Genomic DNA, 26,746 nt, shown 5'->3' with positions numbered 1-26,746 from the left:
GCGAAGTTGGATTCCTGGTAGTAGTGCAGTAGCATGGGTACTGATAGTCCGCCATCATGTGTTGTTTGATATTGTTATAATTTGTAATGAGCGCAGGGTATGTTTTTTTGGGGAGGGGTGAGGGGGCAGTGGGAGGGTCTGGAAGTGGTACAGGATTGGGGGGCAGGATCTTCATTTTGATAGATATTCTGCCCTGCCAAGAAAGGAGGTGGTCGCCATAGGACGCTAAGTCTGATTGAATTTGTGATGAGTGTCGCGTAATTTATGATAAGGTTCTATTGATAGACTTGGCCAATTTAATAGCGAGATAGGGTATGAAGTCTGTTGCCCACATGAAGGGGAACAATGAGCATAAGTGCTCCTCGTTAAGCAGCAAGACCGAGAGATTTAGGATCTGGGACTTCTGTATGTTCACTTTAAATCCCTTAAATAGCCCCAAAATCCTAGAATTTTGTGACAAGGCCGGGAGAGATAACGGTTCAGTGACTGATAAAAATCACATCTGCATAGAGGTTTTTGAGGTGGTGGTCACCGCCGAAGGGAATCCCGGATATGTTTGGGTTTTCCCGCACCTTTTGTAGCCAAAGGTTCCATGTATAAGGCAAAAGATAGCAGGGAGAGGGGGCTCCTGCCGCGTACCCAGCTGAACAGGAAAAGGAGGGGAGGATACCCCCATTGACTCGTACAAGGCCTTGGGAGCACTATAGGTGCAGCGGGCCCATTTGCAGAACCTGACACCAAAGCAAATCCTTTCAGAGTTTCAAACAGGTAGGGCCAACGGACTCTGTCAAACACTTTTTTAACATCGAAAGAGAGGAGGAGGGCCTCAGCCCAGGACCAATTAATCTTAACCATTAAATGCAAGATGTGTTTGATATTTATCACTGCATTGGCGGATGGGGATAAAACCTGCCTGGTCCGATTCGATGAGGCCTAGCATCAGGGGGTTGAAGTGGTGGGCCTAGATGCTGGTGAACAGCTTTGCATCTATGTTTAGAAGTGAGATGAGCCTAAATGATCCGCACAGGGAGGCGTCCTTGCCAGGATTAAGGATTAAGGAGATAGGGGCTTCAAGCATAGAGTCGGTAAGAGACCCAGTATCAGCATAGGAGTTATAAAGGCAGGTTAGCAGAGGAGCCAGCTGGTTGCAAAAAATCCTATAAAATTGTGAAGTAAAGCATTCGAGCCCTGGGGATTTCATGGTTTTCAGTCGGGCAATGGCCGAGATCTCTTCCTCGATTCGGATGGGGTTCTCCAGGCTTTGCCAATCTAGGACGGGGAGAGGAGGGAGTGAAACAGTGTCAATGTAATGTAAAGAGTACACGCTGGGGCTATCAGAGGCTGTACAGATACAGCCATAGAAAGTTTGAACTCCGCTGATTTTTGGGCATCAGTATGCAACCCCATCGACGGGCCAGATCGGATCTTTTGGAATGAAACAGAATGAATTTTATCCCGAAGGTGGTGCACTAGCATATGTCCACAGTGGTTGCTCCCTAGGTAGAATTTGTGTTTAAAGCGTGCCATTGAGTACTCCCTCTGCCGAGGTCTAGACATTTAAGGAGTACACGTGCTTTCTCCAATTCTCTCCAGACCCTGGGAGCTTCAGTTTGTTTGTTTACAGCTTCAAGTTCTGATACGGAGTGCTCCAGACTCCGTTTCTCTTTTCTGCAGCAATTATCTGCCGCTGAGGTAGCTATAAGCTCCCTCCGCAATACCAGTTTCAAAGCTTCCGAGAGAGAGGCTAGGGAAATGTCCCCTGTATCATTATCATGAAGATAGTCAGTCATAACTTTGCGGATTGAATCCACCGTGGGCGGTGATTGAAGAAGAGTATCCTTGAGTCGCCAGCAAGGTGACCGGATTTGGTCAGTAGCCAAATGCAATACCAGAGATAGGGGGTCATGGTCCTATAGGTACCGGGGCGCAATGAAGAAGTCAGTAAAATGGCTCTGTAAAGCTGGGGTGAGAAGAAAGTGATCAATACGAGCAGACGTTTTGTGTTCTGCAGAGTAGAAAGTTTGGTCACGTGTACTGGGGTGAGAATGGCATCAGACATCCCGTAAACCACAGTCAGCCAACGATCTAAGGCCTTGGCAGACAAGGTTGTTGCCTGATTGGAGCATTGGCCAGACTGGTCCATGTTGGTATCAATGACTAAATTCATGTCACCACCAATCAGTATGGTAGCGTCAAGGAGCAGAGTACAGGAGCGAGGGCACAGTGAGGAAGGTTTCTTGGTGTTCGTTAGGTGGATAAATGTTGGCCAAGGTGAAATGAAAAGCATCCACCCAAAATCTATAGGCCAGACGGCGCCCTTTAACTTCGGTTATTTTTTTAAAGGACCTCCCCTTTTCATTTGTTGGATAGAAAGGTCGCCACTCTGCTCAGTTTCAAGGGGCTAGAGGACCACAAATGGCATGGGAACCAGCGGGATTGCATTCTAGGGACATATTTTGAAAGCAAGTGGGTTTCTTGTAGTAGACAATTGTCACTGCCTAAATAAGAAGGGACAAGACTCCCACTCGTTTAGTGGGATTGTTGAGGCCTCGAACATTAAGGCTCGTAACCTTAAGGTCCAGAAGGATTAGTTGGGGAGGTGATGCTTAGTGGGGAATCCTTGGTCAGGGTGGAAGCATGGTAGAAGGGATATGACCTAGGATGGGGCTGTCCGTCTTCTGGAGCCCTGAGGCACCACCAATAAACCTGGAAGGTCGAAGGAGGAAACACTAACAAAAAACATTCCTCAAAAATAGGGTAAACAAAAACAACAATCTGATAAAGTCCGTTATCAATGGAGATTGACATATGGAGCATGGACTAGTGGAGGTCTAGAGTAGCCATTAAGTCGTAGAAAAACAAATTGCGCTCCGCCACCACAGGCCGTAGGGGAAAGAAGGTGACCCAGACTGGTACAAGTTGTGTAAAGATGAATCGCCGGTTGCGCATGTCTCATGAGGCCGCCCCCCTTCCCCCTCCCCCGGTGCCTGAGGCAAAGCTAGCCAGCACTTCCCGGTGCTCATGGGCCCGCTCCTCCAGACCAGGGCACGGAGGTTTCGAACAATTACCCATCTTCTTCCATGGCGACGGCCTGGGCAGAGACGTTTGAGAAAAGCTGGGACTTGAGTGGGGAGAAGGTTCCTTAGGATAGCAAGTATGCACCGGGCCTCTGAAAGGGACCTGATTTGATGAAGCCATCCCTCCTACCGGAAAATCAGGCGAAAAGGGTACCCCAAGCCATTAGAAATGTCTTTAGAGTGCAGAAAGTCATTGACCGGTTTGAAGTCCCTGCGGCATTGGAGGGTGAGAAGGGGGATGTCTTGGAAGAGGTTGATGGTGTGGCACCAGAACTGGTCGGTTGCTTGGTTCTCGCTGTAGAAGGATGTCTTCCTTCATTTGGAAATCATGCATACAGTCTAGGATATCTGAGTGTCTAGCATTGGGGCCTCCACGCCGGCCGGCCCTGTGTACTCTGTCCAGCTGCAGAGAGACTTAGTCTTCCCTTCCAGTATGTAGCGTAACGACTGGGTGTACTCTTGAATGTTCAAGCCCTCCAAGCCAGTTGGAACCCCTCAAAGGTGGATGTTATTGTGGCATGATCGATTCTTAAGGTCTTCCACCTGGGATTTATGATAGTCGTGTTGTTCACATAGGCGGATAATCTCCTGATGCAGTAGTTCCACTTCCTTTTCTCTTGCTGTTTCATTATCTTCCAGGGAGGTAACTCTACCACCCACTGAGGTGAGGTCATGCTGGAGATCCCGCAACTCTTGGGAGAGGTCCTTTTTAAGGTTCTGGATGTCTGTTTTTAAAGCATCAAATAGAGAGGCCAAGAAGGTGCGAGTCACAGGAGCCTGGTCCGAGTCACTAGAAACCTCATTGTCCTGTTGGAAGGAAGACCGTGGCTGTGAGGTGGCATCTGAGGCCAAGGTAAAGCAAGTGAACATCTCCCTCACTTTTTGGTTGTGCTTGTGCTTCACTGCAGCCATGAGTGGGCACTTCACTGAGAGGCAAACTTCAGGCGTTCACAATGAGGTCCGGGCTCGTGAATAAGGGGACTATTCCTTAACCCAGGGCTTTGAGCGTGCCGGAGAAATGGATACCAGTAGGCCCACGCCGAGCAGCGCAGGGCCCAGGGTCACCAATCCGAAGTCAGGGTTGCGTTGCAGCAAGAGAGGGTGAGTGGTGTAGGACCCTCAGGCAACTTTAATGGTCATGAGCTATCCAGGGCGCTCTCACCTTCTCTATGGCCTCTCCAGAGCGCTCAGAGGGAAAGTTGCCTAAGGCTTGGGGCCCCCACCTCACCAGCTCAGCCGGGCTCCGCATGCCCATAGGGTACACTCTGACCTCCTGATCCAGGTGGGGTCTTCTGTCGAGTAGCAGTGCTCCAGGTGCTCTAATGTTAGGGGGCAGCCCCAACTGGAGGAAACTCAAGAGGACCCTGGCCACCTCCACATTCGCAGTATGATTGGTGGGCGTAACAGGCGCTTGCCAGTGCGGGCCCAGCGGAGCAGGGCCCAAATCGCACCCACGGCCCAAACAACCAGGGCTCAAGAACTCCGCATGTCGAGTGAAGTATCCGTGGGGAGGATCATATGCCAGGAATCAGTAGCCCCCGTCCCCGCTGAAGGTGGGCCACGGCCCATGGAGCAAACCAGTCACAACGGGCTCCGGTGGGCCCCCAATGCAGGGTCAGACAAAGTTTTGCTGTGCCCTGGGATCAGTACAGTGAGGCTCGTCGGTCTAGTCGGAGGCCACCGTTTGTAGCATATAATCCTTTAATATGAAGCCTCATATGCGCAAGTCAGCTGCAAGGGGGCCCGCTCAGCTTGTCGGGACCCTCCATCATTCACAGGGATGTCGTGAACTCACTTTAGGTGCCCCATGTTCAGCCAGAAGGGGCCCATCGGAGAGGTCGGGCCGCCGGGCTCAGGCAGTCGCCATCTTGAAACCTGTGAGGCAGCCGCTCCGTGAGCCTAAATAGGTTGCAAAAAGAGCTCACCGGCTTGTTCAGGCTCCCCACCGCTCCCCTGATGGTTCCAGTGCTCAGGCAACGGGTGTGAACCACGATCACAGTTCTAGGACACCGTGGGTTGCAGCTATAGACAGCCTGGGCAGCGGAGGAGCGGGAAGGGTGAACTAATTAGCTGCCATCTTGGCCACGCCCCCTACTAGGTTTAAAACCTGTAGCCTTGGGAGGTGACATTTTCTCTTGCACACTGGATTTAAAAAAAAATAATTTTGAGATCAAGGTCTCATGAAGAGATGAGGGAACCTCAAACTGCATCTGACAGCGAGGAAAGAAAGGAAGTGATGTCAACACCCGTGAATAGCACCTATATGGAATTCCATGCTGCACTTCCGGAGCAGAACGACATTGGCGCAGAGCTGCACATTTATTTGTTTATTTTGAAGTTTTATATAGCGCTAGCCAGACCCGAGGGTATCGGAGCGCTTTACAGCAATCGAGAAGCAGAGGAATACGGAGGAGAACAGTCCAAGAATAAAACAAGGCTGGAGAATTTCAGAGAGATGTGAATCCAGAGGTCATTAGAGGTGTTGAGACGTCTTCGCTGGGTGCCAGGGTCCTGGGGCGATCGCCTTTTCCGGAGGTGGTGTCCTCATCGATTCAGTGGCTCTTTTCCCTTCCCCAGGAGCGATCTAGGAAAAGGGTTTTGAGCTGACCTTTGAATTTTGCAAAGGAGGGGATAGTTCTAATATGGGGTAGAATAGAGTTCCAGATTTTGGGAGCATTACCCGCGAAGGATCGTGCACATTGCCACCTACCGGTTTGTAGGGGTATTGCTTGAAAAGTTTCTGCATCCAGTCTGAGGATCTATCAGAAAGGTGAATTTTCTGAGACCATGAACATGACGTTGAGAGCCCCTCGTTCTTCTCTACTGATGAAGAGGGTGTGAGGAATTATCAAGTCTTTGCTGAATTCTTAGATACTGCAATTTACACCTGTCAAATCAAAGGTATTCAGGTTCTTGCTGTGAGTACAGGCATCAAAGAGAGGCTCATCCACAGGTGTGACCAAAATCTGGTCTCACCCCATAGATGGTAATTATAAATTTGTGGCCGTATTATTTAGGAGAATTACTAGTATTAGGAGTTCCAGAAATGTGAGATCTAGTAAGAAGTCATCCGACAAGAAAAGGCTTACGCAACTTTAGGATGCAGAAAAAAGCACTACCTACAAAAAAAAAAAAAGCTCTAGTGTTAAAAAGGAGGGCTCATGCACCTGGTTCCAGAAGCCAATGTCAACTTCTTTATTGCACAGGATACAAGTTCCATCTTGTATCTGCAATGACAGAGTTAGGCAACAGAATCACTATACATTTGTTTGATGAAAGTTCCTTTAATTTTCTCGATCTGCTGAGGGAAAGAACATTGTGTGACGACTATTGAAGTGGGTGTTAGCAACAGATACTGCCAATCGATCCCCCGTCTACCCCAACATGCACTAGGAGATGACACCCCAGGACAAACAATGGCACAAGTCAGATCACTCGGTATGAAAAAAACATGCATCACAGAAAGGCACTGCCTGCATGAGAATACTGCAAATCACAACCTTCTTGCTATCAGACAAAATACAGAAAATAAGCCTTTAAGTAGGCAGGCATCATGTAATTTGCATTGCAATACAAGTATAGCTGGCAGAGGCAGGATAAATGGAACGGAACTGGATTCAGGTAGGAGGTAAAATACTATCAGACTGTACAGGACAGACTAAGATGTACACTCAGGGTTTACATACATATATATTTATTTAGCACAGATAAGAACATCACCTGAGTGATACTTATGCCATATAATGAAAATAAAAAAAGACACTGGATACAAAAGCGCCAACTATTCTGATGGCACAACAATATATTTAGTATAATCAGCTTAAATATATATAGTATAATCAGCTTAAATACGACGTTTACAGAGGTCTTGTGCCTGTCATACCTCATTGCAACTGTTTCACTTTGTGCTTGTGAACCATCGGGCTGTGCAGTACCTAAAATAAAAACCAGGAGAGAAAAAACGCTTAATGAATGCTCAAACTTTAAAAACAATTAAAAATGCAAAACTCTAGTTTCATTACTTGTTGGAAGACTCAATGTAGTGGCTTCCAATAGGGAGTGTACTAAACAACCCATCTTACTTTACGCAGAAAATTAATTAGCAGACCACATATTGGGTCAAAGTGTACTGTGGAACCAAACAGTTGTTTTTCTATAAATATCCAAACTTAAATAATATACTGTATAACAGCTGTTGGCAAAGACCAGTATGTTTGATGTTTCTATAGTGAATGCAGAACTGAAGCTGTAGGTTTCCTGGTTAGCAAATAACATACATTCCAATGCAGCTTTATAATCTTCCACTGTAGCAAAACTTCAGTGTATAAAATCTTGGAATGTTTGCTCTCACTGGGTCCTATCTTATGCATACCAGCTTCAATGATAATTATGCATCCAATAGTCGAATTCCATATAATGGAAGCATCAATCCCCCTTGCAAACGAGGAATTTTTTTTAGTTAGACGTGCCCAAACGAATAAGGAAACCCACACAGGCCTCTAAGATTCTTGACCCAGAACAAAACAAAGCTGGAGTGTTCGAATACAGGGCTGAAGTTGCAATGAGGATCTGTACGTGGCCAATAATGTTTTGCTCGCATGCTCAGCTACTCTTCTCCATTCATCAGAATGCGAGTGTTTACAAGGACGTGTTAGCAGAGCCTCAGACACATTCTCAAAGCGCATTAAACTGTGAAAAAATGGGACAAGGCAAAAAAAAAGTGTCTAATGAATGAAATCAAGGTTCGCCGATATGTGTAGGCAACAGCACGACAGGAAACTGAAGAACTTCCAGACAAACTGTACAAAAATGCTGTGAAACCAGTGGCCATTTTGAATTGAAAGTGCTGATCAAATGCACCACAACGCTTGTAACCAAAGCAGTGGGTAACATCCTCATCACTCTTCTGTCCACGGTGGCAATAATAGAAGAGTAGATGGAAGCAAGGTGCTCTCTGGGACAGGAGGCATATTTTGTTGCAAACTGATGGTGGCCTACATTTTCCACGAGCGGAGACAATGAGACTTGGGCAGAATATGGAGATGACGAATGGGCTGGAGCTTAGAATTAATGTTGAGGGGATTGGGTGAGCGTCTAGACAGTAGGGTGAAAGCAACACATAGGCACAGAGTTAAAAAGAAGATTACCTCAAATTGTACATTATGCACATGATGCCTGTGCGCAGTGTTCGTCTGGATATGCTCTCTACAGTTAAACATGTAGTGCGTGCCGGTTCGATGGCCTGATGCCAATATAGACATCTCGATTTAAGAAAACCACAGAGACTGGGCCATGTTAGGGTCAGTCAACCACTTGCGTGCTGTCTGTCAAATACAATGAATACATGCCTGATACAGAGCAAAACTATTAATACAATGGATTGGCTTCTGTACTGAACGCATGATTGTAGTTTCAGTTGCAAAAATAATCCTTGATGCATTCCAGTAGAGGCAGAGAAGAATATACCGAAACAACCATCAGAAAAAAAGAGTACCAACGTACTCTTGGGTCCTGATCCAAGATGTCATTAATCATGTCTCAAGGAAAAGGCTGAAGTTCTGGAGCAAAATAAACCAATCGGTTTAGAAGGCTGCCCCAAAGACCCTTTTGATTTGAATATAGAATGTACTGCATATAATGCTCACCATTATTGTCGATAGTGCTATTACATGTCACACCCAAAAGATTTAACATATTTTGCCCCATTATTTCCTGCATCAGCAAACAACTGTGTTTTTTTGCTGTAAAATGCACATTTCTGAAATAAAATGACTTTTATCCAAATCAGAAACAGAAAACAAATGACAAATAAGTTGGGCAAAACTCATGAACAGACTTTTGGACAAAAGTTGGATAACCATAACGTGTATCCCGCTAACAGACTAAAATCTTGTACTTGTGTAGATCAAAGAGTACCAAGCTAAAGTCTTTAGGGTACCAAACACAAACACAGAAACAAGCATTGGCATAGCCAATAGGTCTCGCCTTTGGGACCTTATAAGTGTTTAGCCATGCAGCACATTTTCCTTGGTGTTGTGCAGCCAGGAATTTAAGATCTATACAATTGAAATGCTATGCTGAACTCCTGTCTGGGGAAGCTCTCCGTAGCACCGGCTTAAGGCTAACAGGCTAATGGCTGCTGTGATTGGTCACCACAGTGCGCTGGGCTTGATGACTGCTGGATCGCTATTAGTAGGAGAGATAGCCAAGACAGCAGGAGTAAAGCACTGCTGAGTTGCTCTGCCGAGTTGCTGAGGTCAATGGCTGGGCTGGAAGGCTAGGCTGGCTAGCGTGGCAGGCTGGCTTGACCGGCTACAAACACAAGAGTGGTTTGTCTTTTGGGAAAGCTTCAGATGAGTGGGAAAGAGGAGGGGGGGGGGCTGTCTAATAAAGACAAAGCCTTCGGCATGAGTTAGTAAATCCATTTCAAGAGTCAGAAACTTTGCAGTTCATAGGATTGACAGTCCAGAAATTACTTTACACATCTCGGTCATAAAGTCAAACATGTTTTGGAGCAGTACAAAAAGTAAGTCACAGAGGGTGCACTATGTGCTGGCAGGTAATTGATTAATAAAAGGAAACAGGAATGTGCCACCCAAGCGAGTGATGGAAAGTTCGCTTCACTTCAAGTCCAAAAGGCTATTATTTTAGAGTGTAAGATTTCCGGTTTGCAGTGCATCAGACTGTTGCAGACTAGAGCACAGGGACATTGTGCTTTATCTAAGCTGAAGGGAATGTGCCAGCACTGCAGATTCAAAACGAAAGCATTCTAAGACGACGTGAAAAAACACCATGTATAGCGAACACGTTTTTTTTTTTTTTTTTTTTTTAAGTGTGGCTATCCGGGTCTGTCATTTTGTAGTTATGATTATGTTCCATTACACATGCAAGCCTACAAAAAGAAGTGGGCAACATTTTTTTATTGGGGGGGGGGGGGGGGTTAAGCGGGGCAATGGATTTCAGATTGGTAAATAAAAAAACTAATACCACAAGCTAAATTATCGTTTTAGTTTGCATTGGAGAGAAAATATTATTGAGAGGCAGGACCTTTAGGAATGTTTCACAAAAATCGGAAGCTCCAGGTTAGTTACACACAATGGAATCAGAGAAAGAGGCCAGCACCACAGGTGTAGAATGGGGGGGGGGGGGGGGGGGGGGGGGGGGGGGGACGACAGACGACATAGGGCAGGGTGCCCGGTGACTGAGTAAGGCATTGATAGTTGGATACAGACGAAGACCTGGAGCAGCTGCCTGGCTTCACTTCGCTCTTTGAGATACATGAAGCAAAAATCAACATAAAGGCAATATTATTAACGTACAGTTGTTCAACTACAGAGGTGCAAGGAAAAGGCTCTCTGTTTTATTGCACTGCCGCAAACCATCAATTAACACCATTGGACATCAAAAGGAGTGTGGGCGCTGACGACGGAGTCCTGTTTATCTCCAATCGAGAAATGTTGCTGTAGGGATAGGTTATATCAATGCTATCTAACAACAATTGTTACTTACCTGTAAACAGGTGGTTCTCCAGTATTGGTGTCTTTCATAGATTCACATGCTTGAATATTCCCCGTCGTCGGAGTGGGAGTCCCACGGTAAATAATATAGCAATATATACAGTCATAATATATATATATATATACATATACATAAGTAATCATATAAAAACAGAGATATAAGTAAGTGATAAACATCAAGAATGTCCCTATATGAAATCTCCATAGAGATACATGGAAAGAGAAAAAAGACATTCGCAGTCTATCTCTGTCATTATGTTAGTCCAAACTACTGCCAATCAGGCGCCAGCTCCTCTCTAGAACCTTCTCCTCAGAGCTCCTCACCTCAGATTTTCGTAGCACCAAAGTGACTTTAGAGTGTATGAGGAGAAGAGAGCCTCTGAAGGGAGGAGGGAGGGTCGCATGTGAATCTATGAAAGACACCAATACTGGAGAACCACCTGTTTACAGGTAAGTAACAATTGTTCTTCTCCAGTATTGGGGTGTCTTTCATAGATTCACATGCTTGAATATAGAATAGCCAGCAGTAACAATTATCATTGTTTCCATAGTCATAACAGCACTAAAGATTGTAATGCCAATCAATATCCTTATATATATGATATTACTGAATATCTATATAAGTGTAAATGAACCATTATTTCAACGGTACATGGAAACAATATGGAGGAGGGAAGGAAGAGGCTCACCTTATTTAAAAAGATTGCGAAGCACTGCCTGTCCAACTGCAGCATCCTCTTCGTTTAAAGTTGCCAAGCAGTAGTGTCTAGTAAACGTATGTCTGCTCGACCACGTAGCTGCTCTGCAGATCTGATGCAAAGGCACTCCAGCAAATAAGGCAGTTGAGGATGACATTGCTCTAGTGGAGTGAGCTCTCACTGGGGACTGCAAAGGATTGTTTGCCTTTTGATGGCAGAAGACGATGGCTGCTGAAACCCAACGTGCAATAGTCGGTTTTGTAACTGGACGTCCCTTGTGATAGCGTCCATAAGCTATGAAGAGTTGATCAGACTTTAGAAAAGAAGCTGCTCTGTTGATGTAGAACTTTAAACATCATTTCACATCCAAGGAATGTAATCTTTGCTCCGCAGGAGTTTGAGGATTAGCAAAGAAAGTCTTTAAGATCACTGGCTCGTTAATATGAAAGTCTGAAGGCACCTTAGGCAAGAATGTTGGATTAGTGCGCAATACTACAGAATCTGGTTTGACCTGTAGGAAAGGAGGATTTATTGTAAATGCATGAATGTCACTGACGCGCCGTGAAGACGTTAGCGCTAGAAGAAGAGCCACCTTCCATGTCAGATACTTCAAATCGACCTTGTGTATAGGTTCGAACGGTGGTCTCATTAGTTGTGCCAACACGATGTTAAGATGCCACAACGGAGGAGGGCGTCTAACAGGTGGAAATTTGCGAAACAACCCTTTGAAGAATTGATGGATTATCCTTGAAGAACAAAGGGAAGTTGAACCATCCTGACGGAAACGGGAAATTGCCGCCAGAAAAACTCTCAAGGTTGCATGAGAAAGTCCGGAATTAGCTAATTGCAAGAAGAACGGTAGCAATTGTTCTGGTGTAGAGTGAAAAGGATGAACCCCATTAGATGCACACCAATGGCAGAATCTCCTCCATTTCAACTTGTACGTTTTTATCGTAGAAGGAGCCCTCGCCTGAGCCAAGATGTCTCTACAGTCCTGTGGAATGTCTAGATGGGCAAATTCACAGTGCTCAGGTTCCAAGCTGATAAGCTCAGTGATGAGGGATTTGGATGACAAATTTTCCCCTTGCTCATAGTGAGTAGATCTGCTCGAGGATGTAGGAGGATTGGTACGCATTGGGACAGTAGGAGTAGTTCCGAGAACCATGTCTGTCGAGGCCATCGTGGGGCTATGAGAAGTAGATGGCAGGGCTGCCTCCGCATCTTCCACAGGACCCGAGGTACGAGAGAGATTGGGGGAAAAGCGTAGGCAAACAGATTGTACCAGTTCATCAAAAGGGCATTGCCCCGTGACCCTTGATGGGGATGCCAGCTTGCATAATCTTGGCATTTGCGGTTCTCCGGTGTGGCAAAGAGATCCAGCTGTGGACGACCCCATTGTCGAAATATCATCTCTAGAGTTGGCTGATGTAACTCCCATTCGTGGGTCGACGAGGAGGACCTGCTCAAGGAATCCGCTAGGATATTGGATACCCCTGGTAGATGAACTGCTGCAATTGTGATGCGATGGTCTAGAGACCAATCCCAGATTGACTGAGCTAGTCGTGACAGTTTCGGAGATTTTGTTTCCGCCCTGCTTGTTGATGTAGTGCATGCAGGTTGTATTGTCCGTCTGAATTAGGACTGTTTCTCCCTGGATTAAAGGAAGGAACGACTTGAGAGCTAGAAATATAGCCATGAGTTCCAGCCTGTTGATGTGCCAGGTCTTTTGACACATCGTCCACTTCCCCTTTACTGACAAGTCCTCCAGATGAGCACCCCATCCTTCCAGAGAGGCGTCTGTTGTTATGGTCATGTCTGGGACTGCCAACAGAAATGAAATCCCTTCTGTTAGATTCAACGGTTGTGTCCACCATTTAAGCGCCGACTTCATCCGATCTGTGACGTTTATAACGTCGTTGAATGAACCCGTAATCTGACGCCATTGAACGTCTAGTTCTTCTTGGATGGGGCATGTCCTTAATCTGCAATGAGGGATCAAGGCAATGCACGATGACGCCATCCCCAGAAATGACTTCAATAGTCTTACAGAAACGGATCTTTTTGATCTGATAAGGGTTACCAGTCGAAGAACCCTTTGTAGACGGTCTTGGGAAAGAAATGCTCTTGCTGACACTGTATCCAATGTTGCTCCCAGAAAATCCTTGCGAGGAGAAGGTTGCAGATGGGACTTTGAGGAGTTTATAGAAAGGCCTAAGGAGCGAAACACCTCTTGGCAAAGACGTGTGTCCTGTAGAAGTTGATCTTCCGACTGTGATTTTAGGAGACAGTCGTCCAGATAAGGGAAGATCTGAACACCCTGGAGACGTAGGAACGCTACCACAGGAGCGAGCACCTGTGTAAACACTCGAGGGGCTGAACGTAGACCGAATGGTAATACCTTGAACTGGAAATCCTTTCAACCCACTCGAAAGCGTAGAAATTTCCGATGACGATGTAGTATGGGGATATGAAAATATGCATCTTGGAGATCGATTGTTGCCATGAAATCTCCCTGTGAGAGTAATCGCAAGATCTCGACAAGCGTTAAAATACAAAAGGATTGTTTCTTTAGATACTTGTTGAGAGCCCTCAGATCTAGTATGGGCCTCCATTCCCCGTTCTTTTTGGTGATCAGGAAGAATCGGGAATAAAATCCTTTTCCCCTTTGAGATGTTGGTACTACCTCTATGGCTCCCTTGCGCAGTAGAAGTTGAACTTGATGGAAAAGTTCCTTGATATGAGCCGGTGGTGGTCCGGTAGGTGGCGGGAATTCGATGAACTCCAAGGTGTGACCTCTTTCTACAATGTCCAGAACCCAACGGTCCTTTGTTATGGAGGACCATTGAGAACAGTACAGTGAGATTCGACCTCCAATTTTCTGGGACTGACAAGTCATTGTCTTTTAGATGTGGAACCTCTGTACGAGGATTTACCTCTGTAAGTCTTGGAAGACTGCTGTCAAGAGGATTGTTGTTGACTATAGTAATAGCGGTTGGAACCCTGGTTGTATGGTCGATATTGATTGCTTCCTTTCCGAAAATTAGAGGAGGTACCGCGTCTGCGTGCACCCCGAAAGGGCTGTTTTTTTAATTGTAATGTACCCAGAGATCCAGCAGTCTTCGTATCCTTTTTTATCGATTGGAGAGCTTCATCGACATGATCTCCAAATAGAGCTTCTCCGTCATACGGCATATCTAATATCATTGCCTGCACCTCCTGGCGAAAGGATGTTGAGCGCAACCAACCTTATCTGCGCAATACCGCCGCTCCAGCAAGCTGACGGAACCCCGTACATGCGATATCCACTGCACAGTCAATTATCTCTGCAGAAGTACTCTCTCCCTCTTGGAGTAGCTTCACAGCTTCACTCCTAGACGTCTCAGGCAATTTTTCAACTAGGGCTGATATATCCACCCATACTTGACTGTCGTAACGACCTAAGATGGCCAAGGCATTAGCCGCACTTACAATGGTGGAAGCCATCGATGAAAATTTTCGCCCTATGGCATTCAATCGACGTCCCTCACGATCAGGTGGTGCAGTGATCGTAGACGCAGGGTTTCTAGCCCGACGTTGCGCTGCCTGTGTGATTACAGAATCTGGTTTTGATTGACCAGTGAGGCACGCTGGAGCTCCTAAAGGTGACTTATACTTTTTCTCCAGTCTAGGCACTTGTGCCGGAAGGCTATTTGGTGTCTTCATTATCTTTTTGCCTTCCTCCCAAATGAATTCGATAATAGGGATTGTATGTGTCTGCTTGAAAGGCTGATTTTTGAAATCGTACAGGAAATAATCCTCCTCTTTATGTTCCGTTGTTAATTTGAACCGTTGGGCTGCCCTATCCATCAACTGGTGAAAACTTGCAATGTCAACAGGTGGTGAGTCACCAGGTACCACCGGAGAGGGAGATGGTGTCTGGGCATGGTAGTCATCCCACTCCGCCATATCGTCATCCTCATCATCACCATCGCCCCCATCATCCAGGATCTCACCATCTTCCCTGTCCTGAGGAACTTCCTCTTCAGTTTCTTGATGAGGTAACGTCAGAGCTGATGATTGTCTGAGCGGTACTGAAGGTATTACAACTGGCATTGGTTTCGATATAGATGTTGGTACCACTGAAGTAGCCGGAACTACAGACTATTGTGGTATTAGAGGAAAACGCCGATTATAATCGTCCAACATGAGTTGAAGATTTGTAATAAGCGACAGTGGTAACGTCGCAGTTTGTCCTTCCGTAGGAATTTCCTCCTGGTAAAACCTTTCCTCGTCCTCACTAGTTTTATCCTGGCATTTTATTATTAATCCGACGGACTGTGTGCCGTTCCAAACGATTCAGGTAAACCGTCTTCAGAATCTTGATCCTAATCAGTAGCAAACAAAGGTCAAGGAAGGTGGGAATCATCCAAAGGTATGACCTCATGTCGACTACTTGGTGGCAATGGCAACAAGGGAGCAGCAGCAAAAGACGAAGTAGTCGCTGAAGACGCGGAAGAAATTTGTGTATTTAATGACCTCTGCGTTCTTTTAATCTTTATTTTCACCGATGAGACTGCCGTCGACGGGATCTGAGGTATAGAGGCCACTGACGACATCTTCGTAGACGGAACCGTCGACGGAACGAACAGCGACGGAACCACCGTCGACGGAACCACCGTCGATGGAACCACCGTCGACGGAATCATCGTCGACGTAACCACCGTCGACGTAACCACCGTCGACGTAACCACCGTCGACGGATTCGTCGTCGACGGGAACGACGACGAGTTCTTCTTTTTCTTCGTCGACGGAGCACTCGTCGACGAAGCAATCGACGACGAAATCGCCGACGAGGCAGATTTTGCAATCTTAGACGACGACGATGGTAACGTCGAGGAGGTCTTTTCCTTCTTCGTCGACGACGATGCAATAGGCAATACAGATGACACAGTCTTTATAGTACTGATAATCATCGTCGACGACGATAACGTCGACGGGGCCGCCGTCGACGATCTTGATGCTGACGTCGTAGTCAGAGTCACCGTCGACGAGCAGGAAACTGCGGATTTCGTCGTCGGAAGGCTCGTCGACGAAGAAGCCAGTTTTTTGCCAGAAAACTGGGAAGTCGAAGCCTCAGCAGCCTGAGAACTATGTCTCGTGGGCGACAACGCAGTAGCCATGGAAGAAGACGTGGCAGATGTCATAGACAGAGACATTTTCTTCTTTTTCAGAAAAGGCGAAGGTAGGTCTTGTACACTACTACGTTTAGAGGCTGTGTGGGAACGGCCAGAGGTAAAGCTTTCTACCTCAGAAACTACATCATCCTTATCCTTAAGTCTCTGGAGCCACAACAAGAGACGGCCTTCCCTGTCTTTCAGAGTTTTGTAGAAAAAATTCTACAGAATTTACATTTACCCACTTCGTGGTCAGGGTAAAGACAGTAAATACACTTACTGTGTGGATCTTCTGAGAACAAACGTAGCTTTCCACAAGAGGAACAAGGTCTAAACAAAGACTTCTTACTTGAAGACATGTTGAAGAGAAAAAACTGAGCAGAGCTCAGGGAGACTCCCTGTCACACGACGTGCGGTAGAATATCTGAGGTGAGGAGCTCTGAGGAGAAGGTTCTAGAGAGGAGCTGGCGCCTGATTGGCCGTAGTTTGGACTAACATAATGACAGCGATAGACTGCGAATGTCTTTTTTCTCTTTCCATGTATCTCTATGGAGATTTCATATAGGGACATTCTTGATGTTTATCACTTACTTATATCTCTGTTTTTATATGATTACTTATGTATATGTATGTATATATATATATATATATATATTATGACTGTATATATTGCTATATTATTTACCGTGGGACTCCCACTCCGACGACGGGGAATATTCAAGCATGTGAATCTATGAAAGACACCCCAATACTGGAGAAATACTGCTACCACCCCAGGGTTTAAAATCACAGCGTCCCTGGGTCGCAGTCCACTTAGGTTAAAAAAACAACAGATTGCGTCTGTTATGCAGGGTTTCTTTTTTAAACCAGAAAAAAGTTCTTCAACTGACGAGCGAGACTGAGAAAAGGTCACATTCGGTGTGTTTTTCAGACAATATGTTATTGGTGAGAGTTAACCGATATACGAAATAATTTCTGTAACACTGGTTGTGCTGTTAAGCAGTTGTACCCGATATTCTTTGCCTCATAAAGGTACACCTATGACAGGGAGACCCAATGCAGCACATCACCCGTGTAATGTCGGCATAACCTTAAAAAACACTTCCATCTATAACACTTTTCAGCACACCTAAAACATGATGCAATGCAACTAATGTCACCACTGACATGCACTGATAGCAACCCAAGTGCCTGCTATCTGTACAAAACCCAGCAAAGGAACTGAAACACAGCAGACGAGCAGCAACGCTATTAGCTACCACTGAAAGGACGGTCACCTTGGATTCCAGATGTATGTATACAAGTCCCACTCACTACTCTTTATAAATGCACTGAACGTGGCATAATTAAGTTTCCAACCTGCTTCAAGGACTTCTAATTAACTATACAATAAAACTAAAAAATAAAGTTCAAGATTAACTAACCAAAGAAAGATCGCCCGACTTCCCTGCATCTGAATTAGACAAAAATAGAAGCGTGCAGTCAACTCTCTACACTAAACACAAGAACAGATCACGGACGAGATGTTTCTCTGTTACGAGCACAGCACGTTGCACTCGGGCGTATATGACGTGCCTCGTTGATAAGACATCATCCGAACTACACCCACGTCATCACAGCTTCGCCTGGAATGCCGTTTCTACTTAAAAAATGCAGGAAATGAGTTTGCGTTTACGGTTCTCATTCAGCTCTCCGGTAAATACCACGCCGAACTTTTGATGTTTAACCCCTTCGCTGCTGCGGACATTTTGCTGCAGCGCTGGGGGGGGCAGGGGGGCAGCGCGGTGGGCCTGTGCTCATGACGGAGCCGCTCCGTCATGAGCCACAGTTGAGCTGTGCTCATGACGGAACGGTTCCGTCATGACTCCGCCCATTTGCGTTGTCCCCCCGCACAGGCGGGGAAACAGCGCCGCGCAGGCGGAGCGGCCGCCAACAGGATTGTCATGACGGAACCGTTCCGTCATGAGCACACGGCAACCGTGGCTCATGACGGAACGGTTCCGTCATGAGCGGGGAAGGGGTTAAAACAAGCACACGAGTGGTGCGCGCGTGCCACAGCGAGCCATCTGTTTTGAATTATCGCGCACGCGTCTGGGCACGATAATTAAAAACAGATGGCGACCGTGCGGGTAACCGCAAGCATTAGGCTGTGGGCAGAGCAAAGGCGGGACATGCACCCGCCTTTGCCCAATTGCGTGCTGTCTTTCTTAGAAAGACGCAAACAAAGGCCAATAGCCTGTGACAAAAACAAAAGCACACACACAAGCGTGTGGTCAGATTTTTGAAGCCCCTACATAAAGTCTCGCAGAGCAGCGCATGCGCGCAGCGCTAGGGCCGACCTAAAAATTAGTAAACAGAAACAAAATAGTCTGCTTCCATTTCTGAAATCATCTGTTTGATTCTAATCCATCCGTCCTGGACTCGCTGCTCGGAAGGATAGGGTCGAAACTGCACTTTGTCCAGAACAGCTCCGATGAAAGGGAGTGTCTGAGAGGGAGTCAGGTGTGAATTAGGCACATTTATAGTGAACCCCAGGGAGTACAGGAGGTTTGCGTATTAGAGACGACAGCCTGGGCGAGCCCGCCTTCAACAGCCAGTCGTCAAGATAAGGGAAGACTGGAACCCCTGATCTGCGCAGATGAGCTGTGTCCACCGCCATCACTTTCGCGAACAGCCGAGGGGCACTGGTTAGGCCAAAGGGGAGCACGGTGAAAAGAAAATGCTCATGGCCTACTGTGAATCGCGGGAATATGAAAATAGGGGTCCTGTAAGTCCAGCACCACCATCCAGGGTCGAGGGCAGACAGAACCTGAGCCAACGTGAGCATCTTGAACTTCTCCTTGCAGAGGAAGCTGTTGAGGGAGCGTAGTTCTAAGATAGGACACAGGCCTTTGTCTTTTTTGGGCATCAGAAAGTAGTGGGAGTAGCAACCACGACCTACGTCTGGCGTCGGTACCCTCTCTATTGCTCTTTTGGTCAAAAGAGCAGAGACTTCCTGGCAGAGAAGCGCCAAATGATCCTCCAACATGCAGTGGAAAGACAGTGGCATGGAGAGAGGGGTAGTCTCAAAGGGGAGGGAGTAGCCCCTTCGGATGATCTGCAAAACCCACCTGTCTGACGTGATGTATTGTCAGTGGGGGGCGTAATGGATTGCCAGTGGGGGAGGTGATGGCGAATCCTGCCACCCACTGGCCGCTGATAGGCCTGAAAGGTCAGACTAGGAAGGTTTGGAGGCTGCTGCAGGAGGGGTGGGGGGGCGGAGGGTGGGCTGGTCCGCCCGCTGGTTCCCAGACCCGCGCTGGGTCCCACATCTGCGGCCACGCAGAGGCTGGGCAGCTTAGTGGGTCGGTGGCCTGACTGGGTCAGACGTGGTGGGGTACCCCTTCCGTAGCCACGAAAGGCACACTGTGTGGGACGAGATGCCGCAGCGAGGCCTAGGGATCTGGCCGTAGCCTGAAAATCCTTAACACACATGAGCAAGGAGTCCACCTTGTCACCAAAGAAGTGACGGCCATCGAAGGGCATGTCCAACAAGGTTGCTTGAACATCCCTGAAAAACCAGACATCCTCCACAATGCGTAGCGCCAAAGGGCTACCGACGTGGCACTCCTTCTGCCCAGAGAGTCGGCGGTATCCAGTCTACAGCGGATTGCGAATTTAGCTGCATTTCTCCCATCCTCCACTGACTGGGTCAGACGTGGTGGGGTACCCCTTCCGTAGCCACGAAAGGGACGAAAGGCACACTGTGTGGGACGAGATGCCGCAGCGAGTCCTAGGGATTTGGCCGTAGCCTGAGAATCCTTAAAACGCATGAGCAAGGAGTCCACCTTGTCACCAAAGAAGTGACGGCCATTGAAGGGCATGTCCAACAAGGTTGCTTGAACATCCCTGAAAAACCAGACATCCTCCACCATGCATAGCGTCAAAGGGCTACTGACGTGGCACTCCTTCTGCCCAGAGAGTCGGCGGTATCCAGTCTACAGCAGATTGCGAATTTAGCTGCATTTCTCCCATCCTCCACTGTCTAGGAGAGAATGGCCCAGGCCTCCTCTGGGCACTGAGGCAGCACCTGCGCAACCGTATCCCAAACTGTATGGGTATAATGGCCAAAGAGGCATGCGGTATTCACGGACCGCAGCACCAAGCTGGGGAAGAGAACATACGCCTCCCAAGATGATCCAGCTTCTTGGATTCCCTATCCGGGGGTGCGGAAGGGAATGCGCCCTTGGAAGAAGAGGCTTGGACCACCAAGCTCTCGGGGAAATGATATTGGGAGAGGAAAATGGAATTGCCCGGAGCTGGGTGGTGGCGGCAGGCAATTGTCCATTCCACAGGAGCTCCTGTGATGGGCTTGGACCAGGTGTGCCCAGAAGGACGTCCGTGAGGGCTTCATTAAGGGTCAAGAGGGTTTCAGAGGAAGTTCATGCCGGTTGAAGCATCTCCTTAAGGAGGTTAGTCCTGAATGCCACTGTAGGCAGTTCCAGGCCCAAAGTCTCGGCTGCCCTACGTACCACCACTGCATAGGATTCTCCCTCCTCCGTAGCCACGGTAGGGGGAGAAAGAATGCCAAGGTCTGGGGAAGTATCCAGACCAGTGGTGCCACCTAATTTCTCTCTCCAGTCCTGCTCTTCCAGCTGGTCTGCTAAAGAGTCCAGCGACCCCTCCCAGTCCTCATCACTACCCGCAGGTTGATAGGAAACAGCTGGGAGCAACAAGGGAACAAAAGTGGGGGTACGGCAGAGACTTTGTCGCTGGGATCGGTGCCGTGGAAGTAAGGTTGACCGGTATCTATCCGGATCCTGGCCTGGATCCATGGGGACCCTGCAGCGCCGGGGCCTAAGCCGCCAGCATCGAATGACCAGGGCCCCAACTGGCTCTGCAGGGCCTGAGGGCACACCAGCGGAGTCCGGCTGCCTAAAGATACGATGGAGGGCTTCGTAAAATGTACAAAGCTGGGCAGGAGACATCCCAGCTCCCGGAAATGGGAGGAGGCGTGGAGTCATCCCAGAATCAGGAACCTGAGATAGAGCCTTAGAGCGATGACGCTCCGGTTCCCACGTCCCGTCAGCTGACAGACTGGGAGAAGGCAAAGAGCGATGGTGCTTCTTTGCCTTCTTCTTGTGCTTCGACTTACCAGAGGAGTGCGAAGACATGGAGGAGATGTGGTGGCCCCACGACCGGTCTCGGGACCTTCCTCTCAAGCGAGACCAGGAGCGAAGCAGAGCCGACTGCCAGGCCTCCAAAAAGTATTCGGGACTTCTCCTGCAAAAACTTCGGATTCATGGCCCGACAGTCGGAGCACGACTTCGGGTCGTGGTCGGGCTCCAGGCACTAGAGGCACACAAGGTGCGGATCCATCACAGACATCAGCTTGTGACAGGAGTCCCAAGACTTGAATCCGGTTTGACGATGCGACATCCCTCGCACACCAGGAGTCGAAGACTCAAAAGAAGTCCGACAAAAGTAAAAAAAGGTTAATCAAAAAATAATTAAAGGAAAGCTCTCTCCGGATCTGCGCTAGGCTGGCGCAGAAAAATAACGAATTGACGTCAGTGCGCAGGGGCGGCGTCTAAGTAGACACTGCAACGTCATCCCGGCGACCACGACACAGACGATGGTCGAGGAGTTGACCGACGCCACCTAACGACGCACAGGGGTACTGCTAAGAAAAAACTCTCCGGTTCCAGTCTGACGCCTGGGGGTAATTCTAAGGTAAGGAATCTATAACTAACAGTCTCTTTCAGATATAGACATTCATAACTGAAACTGAAAAGTTACAACAGCTACGTATGTTACTTGAAAAATTGTTGATTATGAAGTTTTTCAAGTATTCCAGATCTTCATACTCCCATACCATTTTGAGAGATTGCTCTAGACCCAAAATGCTTGGATTTGCATGTGAAACACTCATGCTGCATCATCATGACCAGAGCATATTTTCTGCAATAGTACGGTTCTGGCATAAGAGTGAAGCCACAACTCCACGCCTTTTAAAGTGGATGATAAATAGTGACACCCATCTTTCAAAAGTCTGATGTAAGCAGGAGAGGGCGGACCATACAGATCGTTTAGCCTGGGCATGCTGAATCAAATATCTGGATGAATGTATGTACTTTCTGGGCTATTGGAGGGAACTTTCATCTGCTCTCCAAAAGGCCTCATCGACTACAGCCTCAAAATGTGAGTTGGGTTCGGTATTGTGGATGCTCATGGGTCTACAGGGGTACGGACATACATGCAAAAAGCAAAATGAGTTGAAATGTCCGGTTGTTAGCCTTTGTGCTTTCAGGCGCTGCCTGTGTGTGAAGTTGATGCCCCTTTATTGCAGGTCTATTGGGTGCAAGATACACATAGAAGTTATAGCCCCTGGTAAAAACTCCATCAGCTTTCTCCACTAAGAAATGTTTGGAATGGAATCCTATCCACTTATTCTACGGTCACACAGAATATAGCTTATGATTAGATAGCTGCCAAACCTGTTTTGGCTATGCTGCTGGCAGAGCACGCAACTTAAGTGGAAACTCAATGGACTAAAATAGGAGCTGTAAAAACAACAAAAATAAGCAAACATCTGGCACGTTATTGCTAAGATTGTCAACCTAAAAAGTTGCTACAGGTGAAGCCATGTTTGGGTACTGAGTGACGGGATATGTCTGAGTCACGATGCTAGAAATCTCTTAGTAACAATAAGAACTCCCCTTCTAAGCCTCACTATTTCTTTTTTGTATGTGCACAAGCACTACTCTTTTGCTGTGAAACAAGAGCACATAAATCATCTACTCCACTTTGCTAAGCTGATAACATACAAAAAGGAGAAGTAGTTCTTCATGAGATGAGGGAAAACAAATGTTTATGATAAAATATCTCAAAAGGTTATCAAGCTTTGGTTCAAAGACCACCAAGTAACAGTTTGAAATCTTAGCAGAAAAGACTTACTCTTCCATCCTTCTGAGGTTGTCAAAAGGAGAATCATTCAGTTCTGCCAAGCCACTCGCCAACTACCCGAGTGCTTAGAAACAATGCAGTTAGTTGTGCAGACTGCAACAACATGCAGTCATTTTCAGTTTATAAAGTTTGAAATACTTATGGTCCCTTAGATTTGAATGTCACAGCTTCAAAAAGTCCATCCAGGCAAAAGAGAATCGCTTGACTGAAGAAGTAAGCCATATACCATATAGAAAGACTGGAGGTAGTGGGTTCTTGTAGGACCCAAAGTCTTGCGGGCGGATGCTTAACCACTATGGGGTAGTTGGAACAGGTAAGAAAACAAAACAGATACCATGAACAATCCCTAACCTACCCTACTTTGATGTAATGGCATCACCATGCCACAAAGGGTCAGCCTGCCACAAAGTCAGCGTTCTCAGCAAAACAGCTTCACAAACAGAATAGACAACAAAAACAAGTTCCTTACCTTTAAAAAAAAAACAATTCTGGTGGATACTCTAGTTAACTGCAGACTCCTCAGCCTATAAAATCTATTCCTCTGAAGACAGAATGGATCTGGAAACTTAAAAGCAGTACTTATGCATGCCAGTAGGTGGTATTGTACAGATCTGCGCCACCGTAGTTCAGCTTCTGAACTGAAGAGCGGAGCCACTGTTGAGCACAACTCATGCATGCTGAAATCAGTTGGTTTCTCAGGATGTCCACACCCTCAGGCAAAGCCCACGACAGACTGGCATGACCATTGTGCAGACCTCTATATTGGGACCATTTTTAAATTGAAAAGTATTCAGTTCCTGGGACATCCTAAGGATTTTGGGGGCCCGGGGCCAAGCATATTAGGCGGGCCCCTGTTTTAACAGCCTTGACTTTATGATCCAGTTTCTGCTCTTTCATGCACTCTTTGGCCAGGTCACTGACAGTGCACAGGCGCACTGGTCCACATGATAAAAGTGTTTATGTTAGAAATGGGGGTCTCTAGTTGGCACAGGTATGCACTTGTGACAAGCAGGGACTCTCAATTCTAAGTCAGGATAAGGGGATCACCCTTTTAAATAACCTCTGCTCACCCGTTAGGTAGTGTGGCGCAAGCAGTCAGACTATTCTCAGGGCGTCATAGGTTAAGCATTTGTGAACACATACAGTAATACAATGACACACCACAAATGGACACCAGTCAAGGTTATATCAAAAATAGGTTTCTTTATATAAGGCTTAGCACAAGACCAGAATAACGATTAAAATGACCACAGTATTATTTTAAAGTTCAATGTTCTTGTAAAAAGGCTTAAAATGCAAAAGGAATATGCTACTTACCAGTATGCATCTGTTCTTGGCATGTAGAGCTGCAGAGTTGTACACTTAGCATAGATCGCCATCTGGTGTTGGGCCCGGATGTTTGCAGTTTGTTTTTCTTCTTGGACAGTCTTTGGAAGTCACGAGTTTGGTGACTCCTCCTTCGGTCCGTACTGCGCATGGGCTTCGGCTCCATCCTCAGATTGTTTTTCGCCAACAGGGAAATGATGGAGCTTGGTAATCATAGTGAGAAACCCATGTGTGTAGTATCTAAATAAGATGTACTGGAACGGATACAGGTAGCCGGGGAGGCGGGTGGGCGTGTACAACTCTGCAGCTCTACATGCCAAGAACAGATGCATACTGGTAAGTAGCATATTCCGTTCGAGGCATATGAGCTGCAGATTGTACACTTAGCATAGATTATATAGCAGTACCCAACCCTAGCGGCGACCACCGGTATCCGTTGCAGTGGTTTGAAATAGTGTCTTTAGTACAGCCTGGCCCACTCTAGCTTGCTGCTTGGAATGCACATCTACACAGTAATGTTTTGTGAAGGTGTGCGGTGTAGACCATGTGCTGCTTTGCAGATGTCATCTAAGGGTATATTCCCTAGAAAGGCCATAGAAGCCCCTAACTTTCTTGTAGAATGGGCTTTAGGCGGAACAGATAATGTTCTTTTAGCCTTTTGGTAGCAAATCTGTATGCATTTTACAATCCACCTAGCTATCCCTGATTTAGAAATGGGGTTGCCTTTATGTGGTGGAGAGAAGGAGACGAACAATTGTTTAGTCTTCCTGAAGGGTTGCGTTCTTTGTATGTAGTATAGCAAGGCCCTTTTTACATCGAGTGTGTGTAAGGCTCTTTCTGCAACAGATTGAGGTTGCGAGAAGAAGACAGGTAATTCCACAGATTGATTGAGATGGAAGGGGGAAATGACCTTGGGCAGGAACTTCGGATTTGTGCGAAGTGTGACCTTGCTGTGATGTATTTGTATGAAGGGTTCCTGTATAGTGAACGCTTGTATTTCACCAACCCTTCTAAGGGAAGTGATAGCTACGAGAAAAGCTGTTTTCCAGGTGAGAAACTGTAGCTCGCATTTATGCATTGGTTCGAAGGGCGGACCCATTAGTCGTGTAAGAACTAAATTTAGATTCCATACAGGGGAAGGTGGTGCCCTGGGAGGAATTACTCGTTTAAGGCCTTCCATGAAGGCTTTAATAGCGGGCACTCTGAAGAGAGATAAATGCTGTCTGTTTTGTAGATAAGCAGCGATCGCTGCTAGGTGTAGGCGTATGGATGAATATGCCAGGTTACACCTGTGAAGATGGAGCAGATAGCATATGATGTGCTGTATGGATGCATCTAAAGGGTTGATTGTATTGTTACGGCAGTAAATAACAAATCTTTTCCACTTTGCGGCATAACATGCTCTAGTGGTAGGACGTCTGGCTTCCATGATGATGTTCATGCAATCAGGGGGAAGGTTAAGGTATCCGAACTCTAGGATTTCAGGAGCCAGATCGCCAGGTTGAGCTGAGCTGGGTCCGGGTGCCCGATTTCTCCATGGTTCTGGGTTAGGAGGCATGGGGATAGGCGCAGTTTTTGATGTGGTACCACTGATAGTTGTAGTAGCGTGGTGTACCACGGCTGCCTGGCCCACGTCGGAGCTACCAGAATGAGTGTGAGGGAGTGCTGTTGTAGCTTCCTGACCACTAATGGAATTAGTGGGAGAGGTGGAAAGGCGTATGCAAATCTGCCTGACCAGTTCATCCATATCGCATTGCCCTTGGACAATGGGTGTGGGTATCTGGCGGCGAAGCGTGGGCATTTTTTGTTTTCGTGGGTGGCGAAGAGGTCTATCTGAGGATGCCCCCACTGTTGGAAGAATGGCTGAAGAACTTGCGGATGCAGTTCCCATTCGTGTAGTTGTTGCGTTTGTCTGCTGAGCAGATCTGCCATGGTGTTTTGTACGCCTGGAACGTGTTGTGCCAGGAGAAAGATGTTTTGGGGAATTGCCCATCTCCATATGCTCTGGGCTAAGCGGGAGAGCTGGGGAG

General features: G+C 47.0%; 1 protein-coding gene across 1 annotated transcript in view; it reads right to left on the bottom strand.

The window, feature by feature from the left end:
• Positions 1-26,746, bottom strand: part of ITCH (itchy E3 ubiquitin protein ligase) — an 811,820-nt gene that overhangs the window by 467,004 nt on the left and 318,070 nt on the right. The window contains exon 6 of the mRNA XM_085619094.1: positions 6,961-7,012. Within this exon, the coding sequence (XP_085475220.1) occupies positions 6,961-7,012 (52 nt within the window). The remainder of the gene's footprint in view (positions 1-6,960; positions 7,013-26,746) is intronic.

This window comes from Triturus cristatus, chromosome 7, assembly GCF_964204655.1.
Source record: "Triturus cristatus chromosome 7, aTriCri1.1, whole genome shotgun sequence".
Taxonomy (NCBI): Eukaryota; Metazoa; Chordata; class Amphibia; order Caudata; family Salamandridae; genus Triturus; species Triturus cristatus.
The sequence above is the reverse complement of the archived record's forward strand: the minus strand, read 5'-3'. Positions and strand labels throughout refer to the sequence as shown.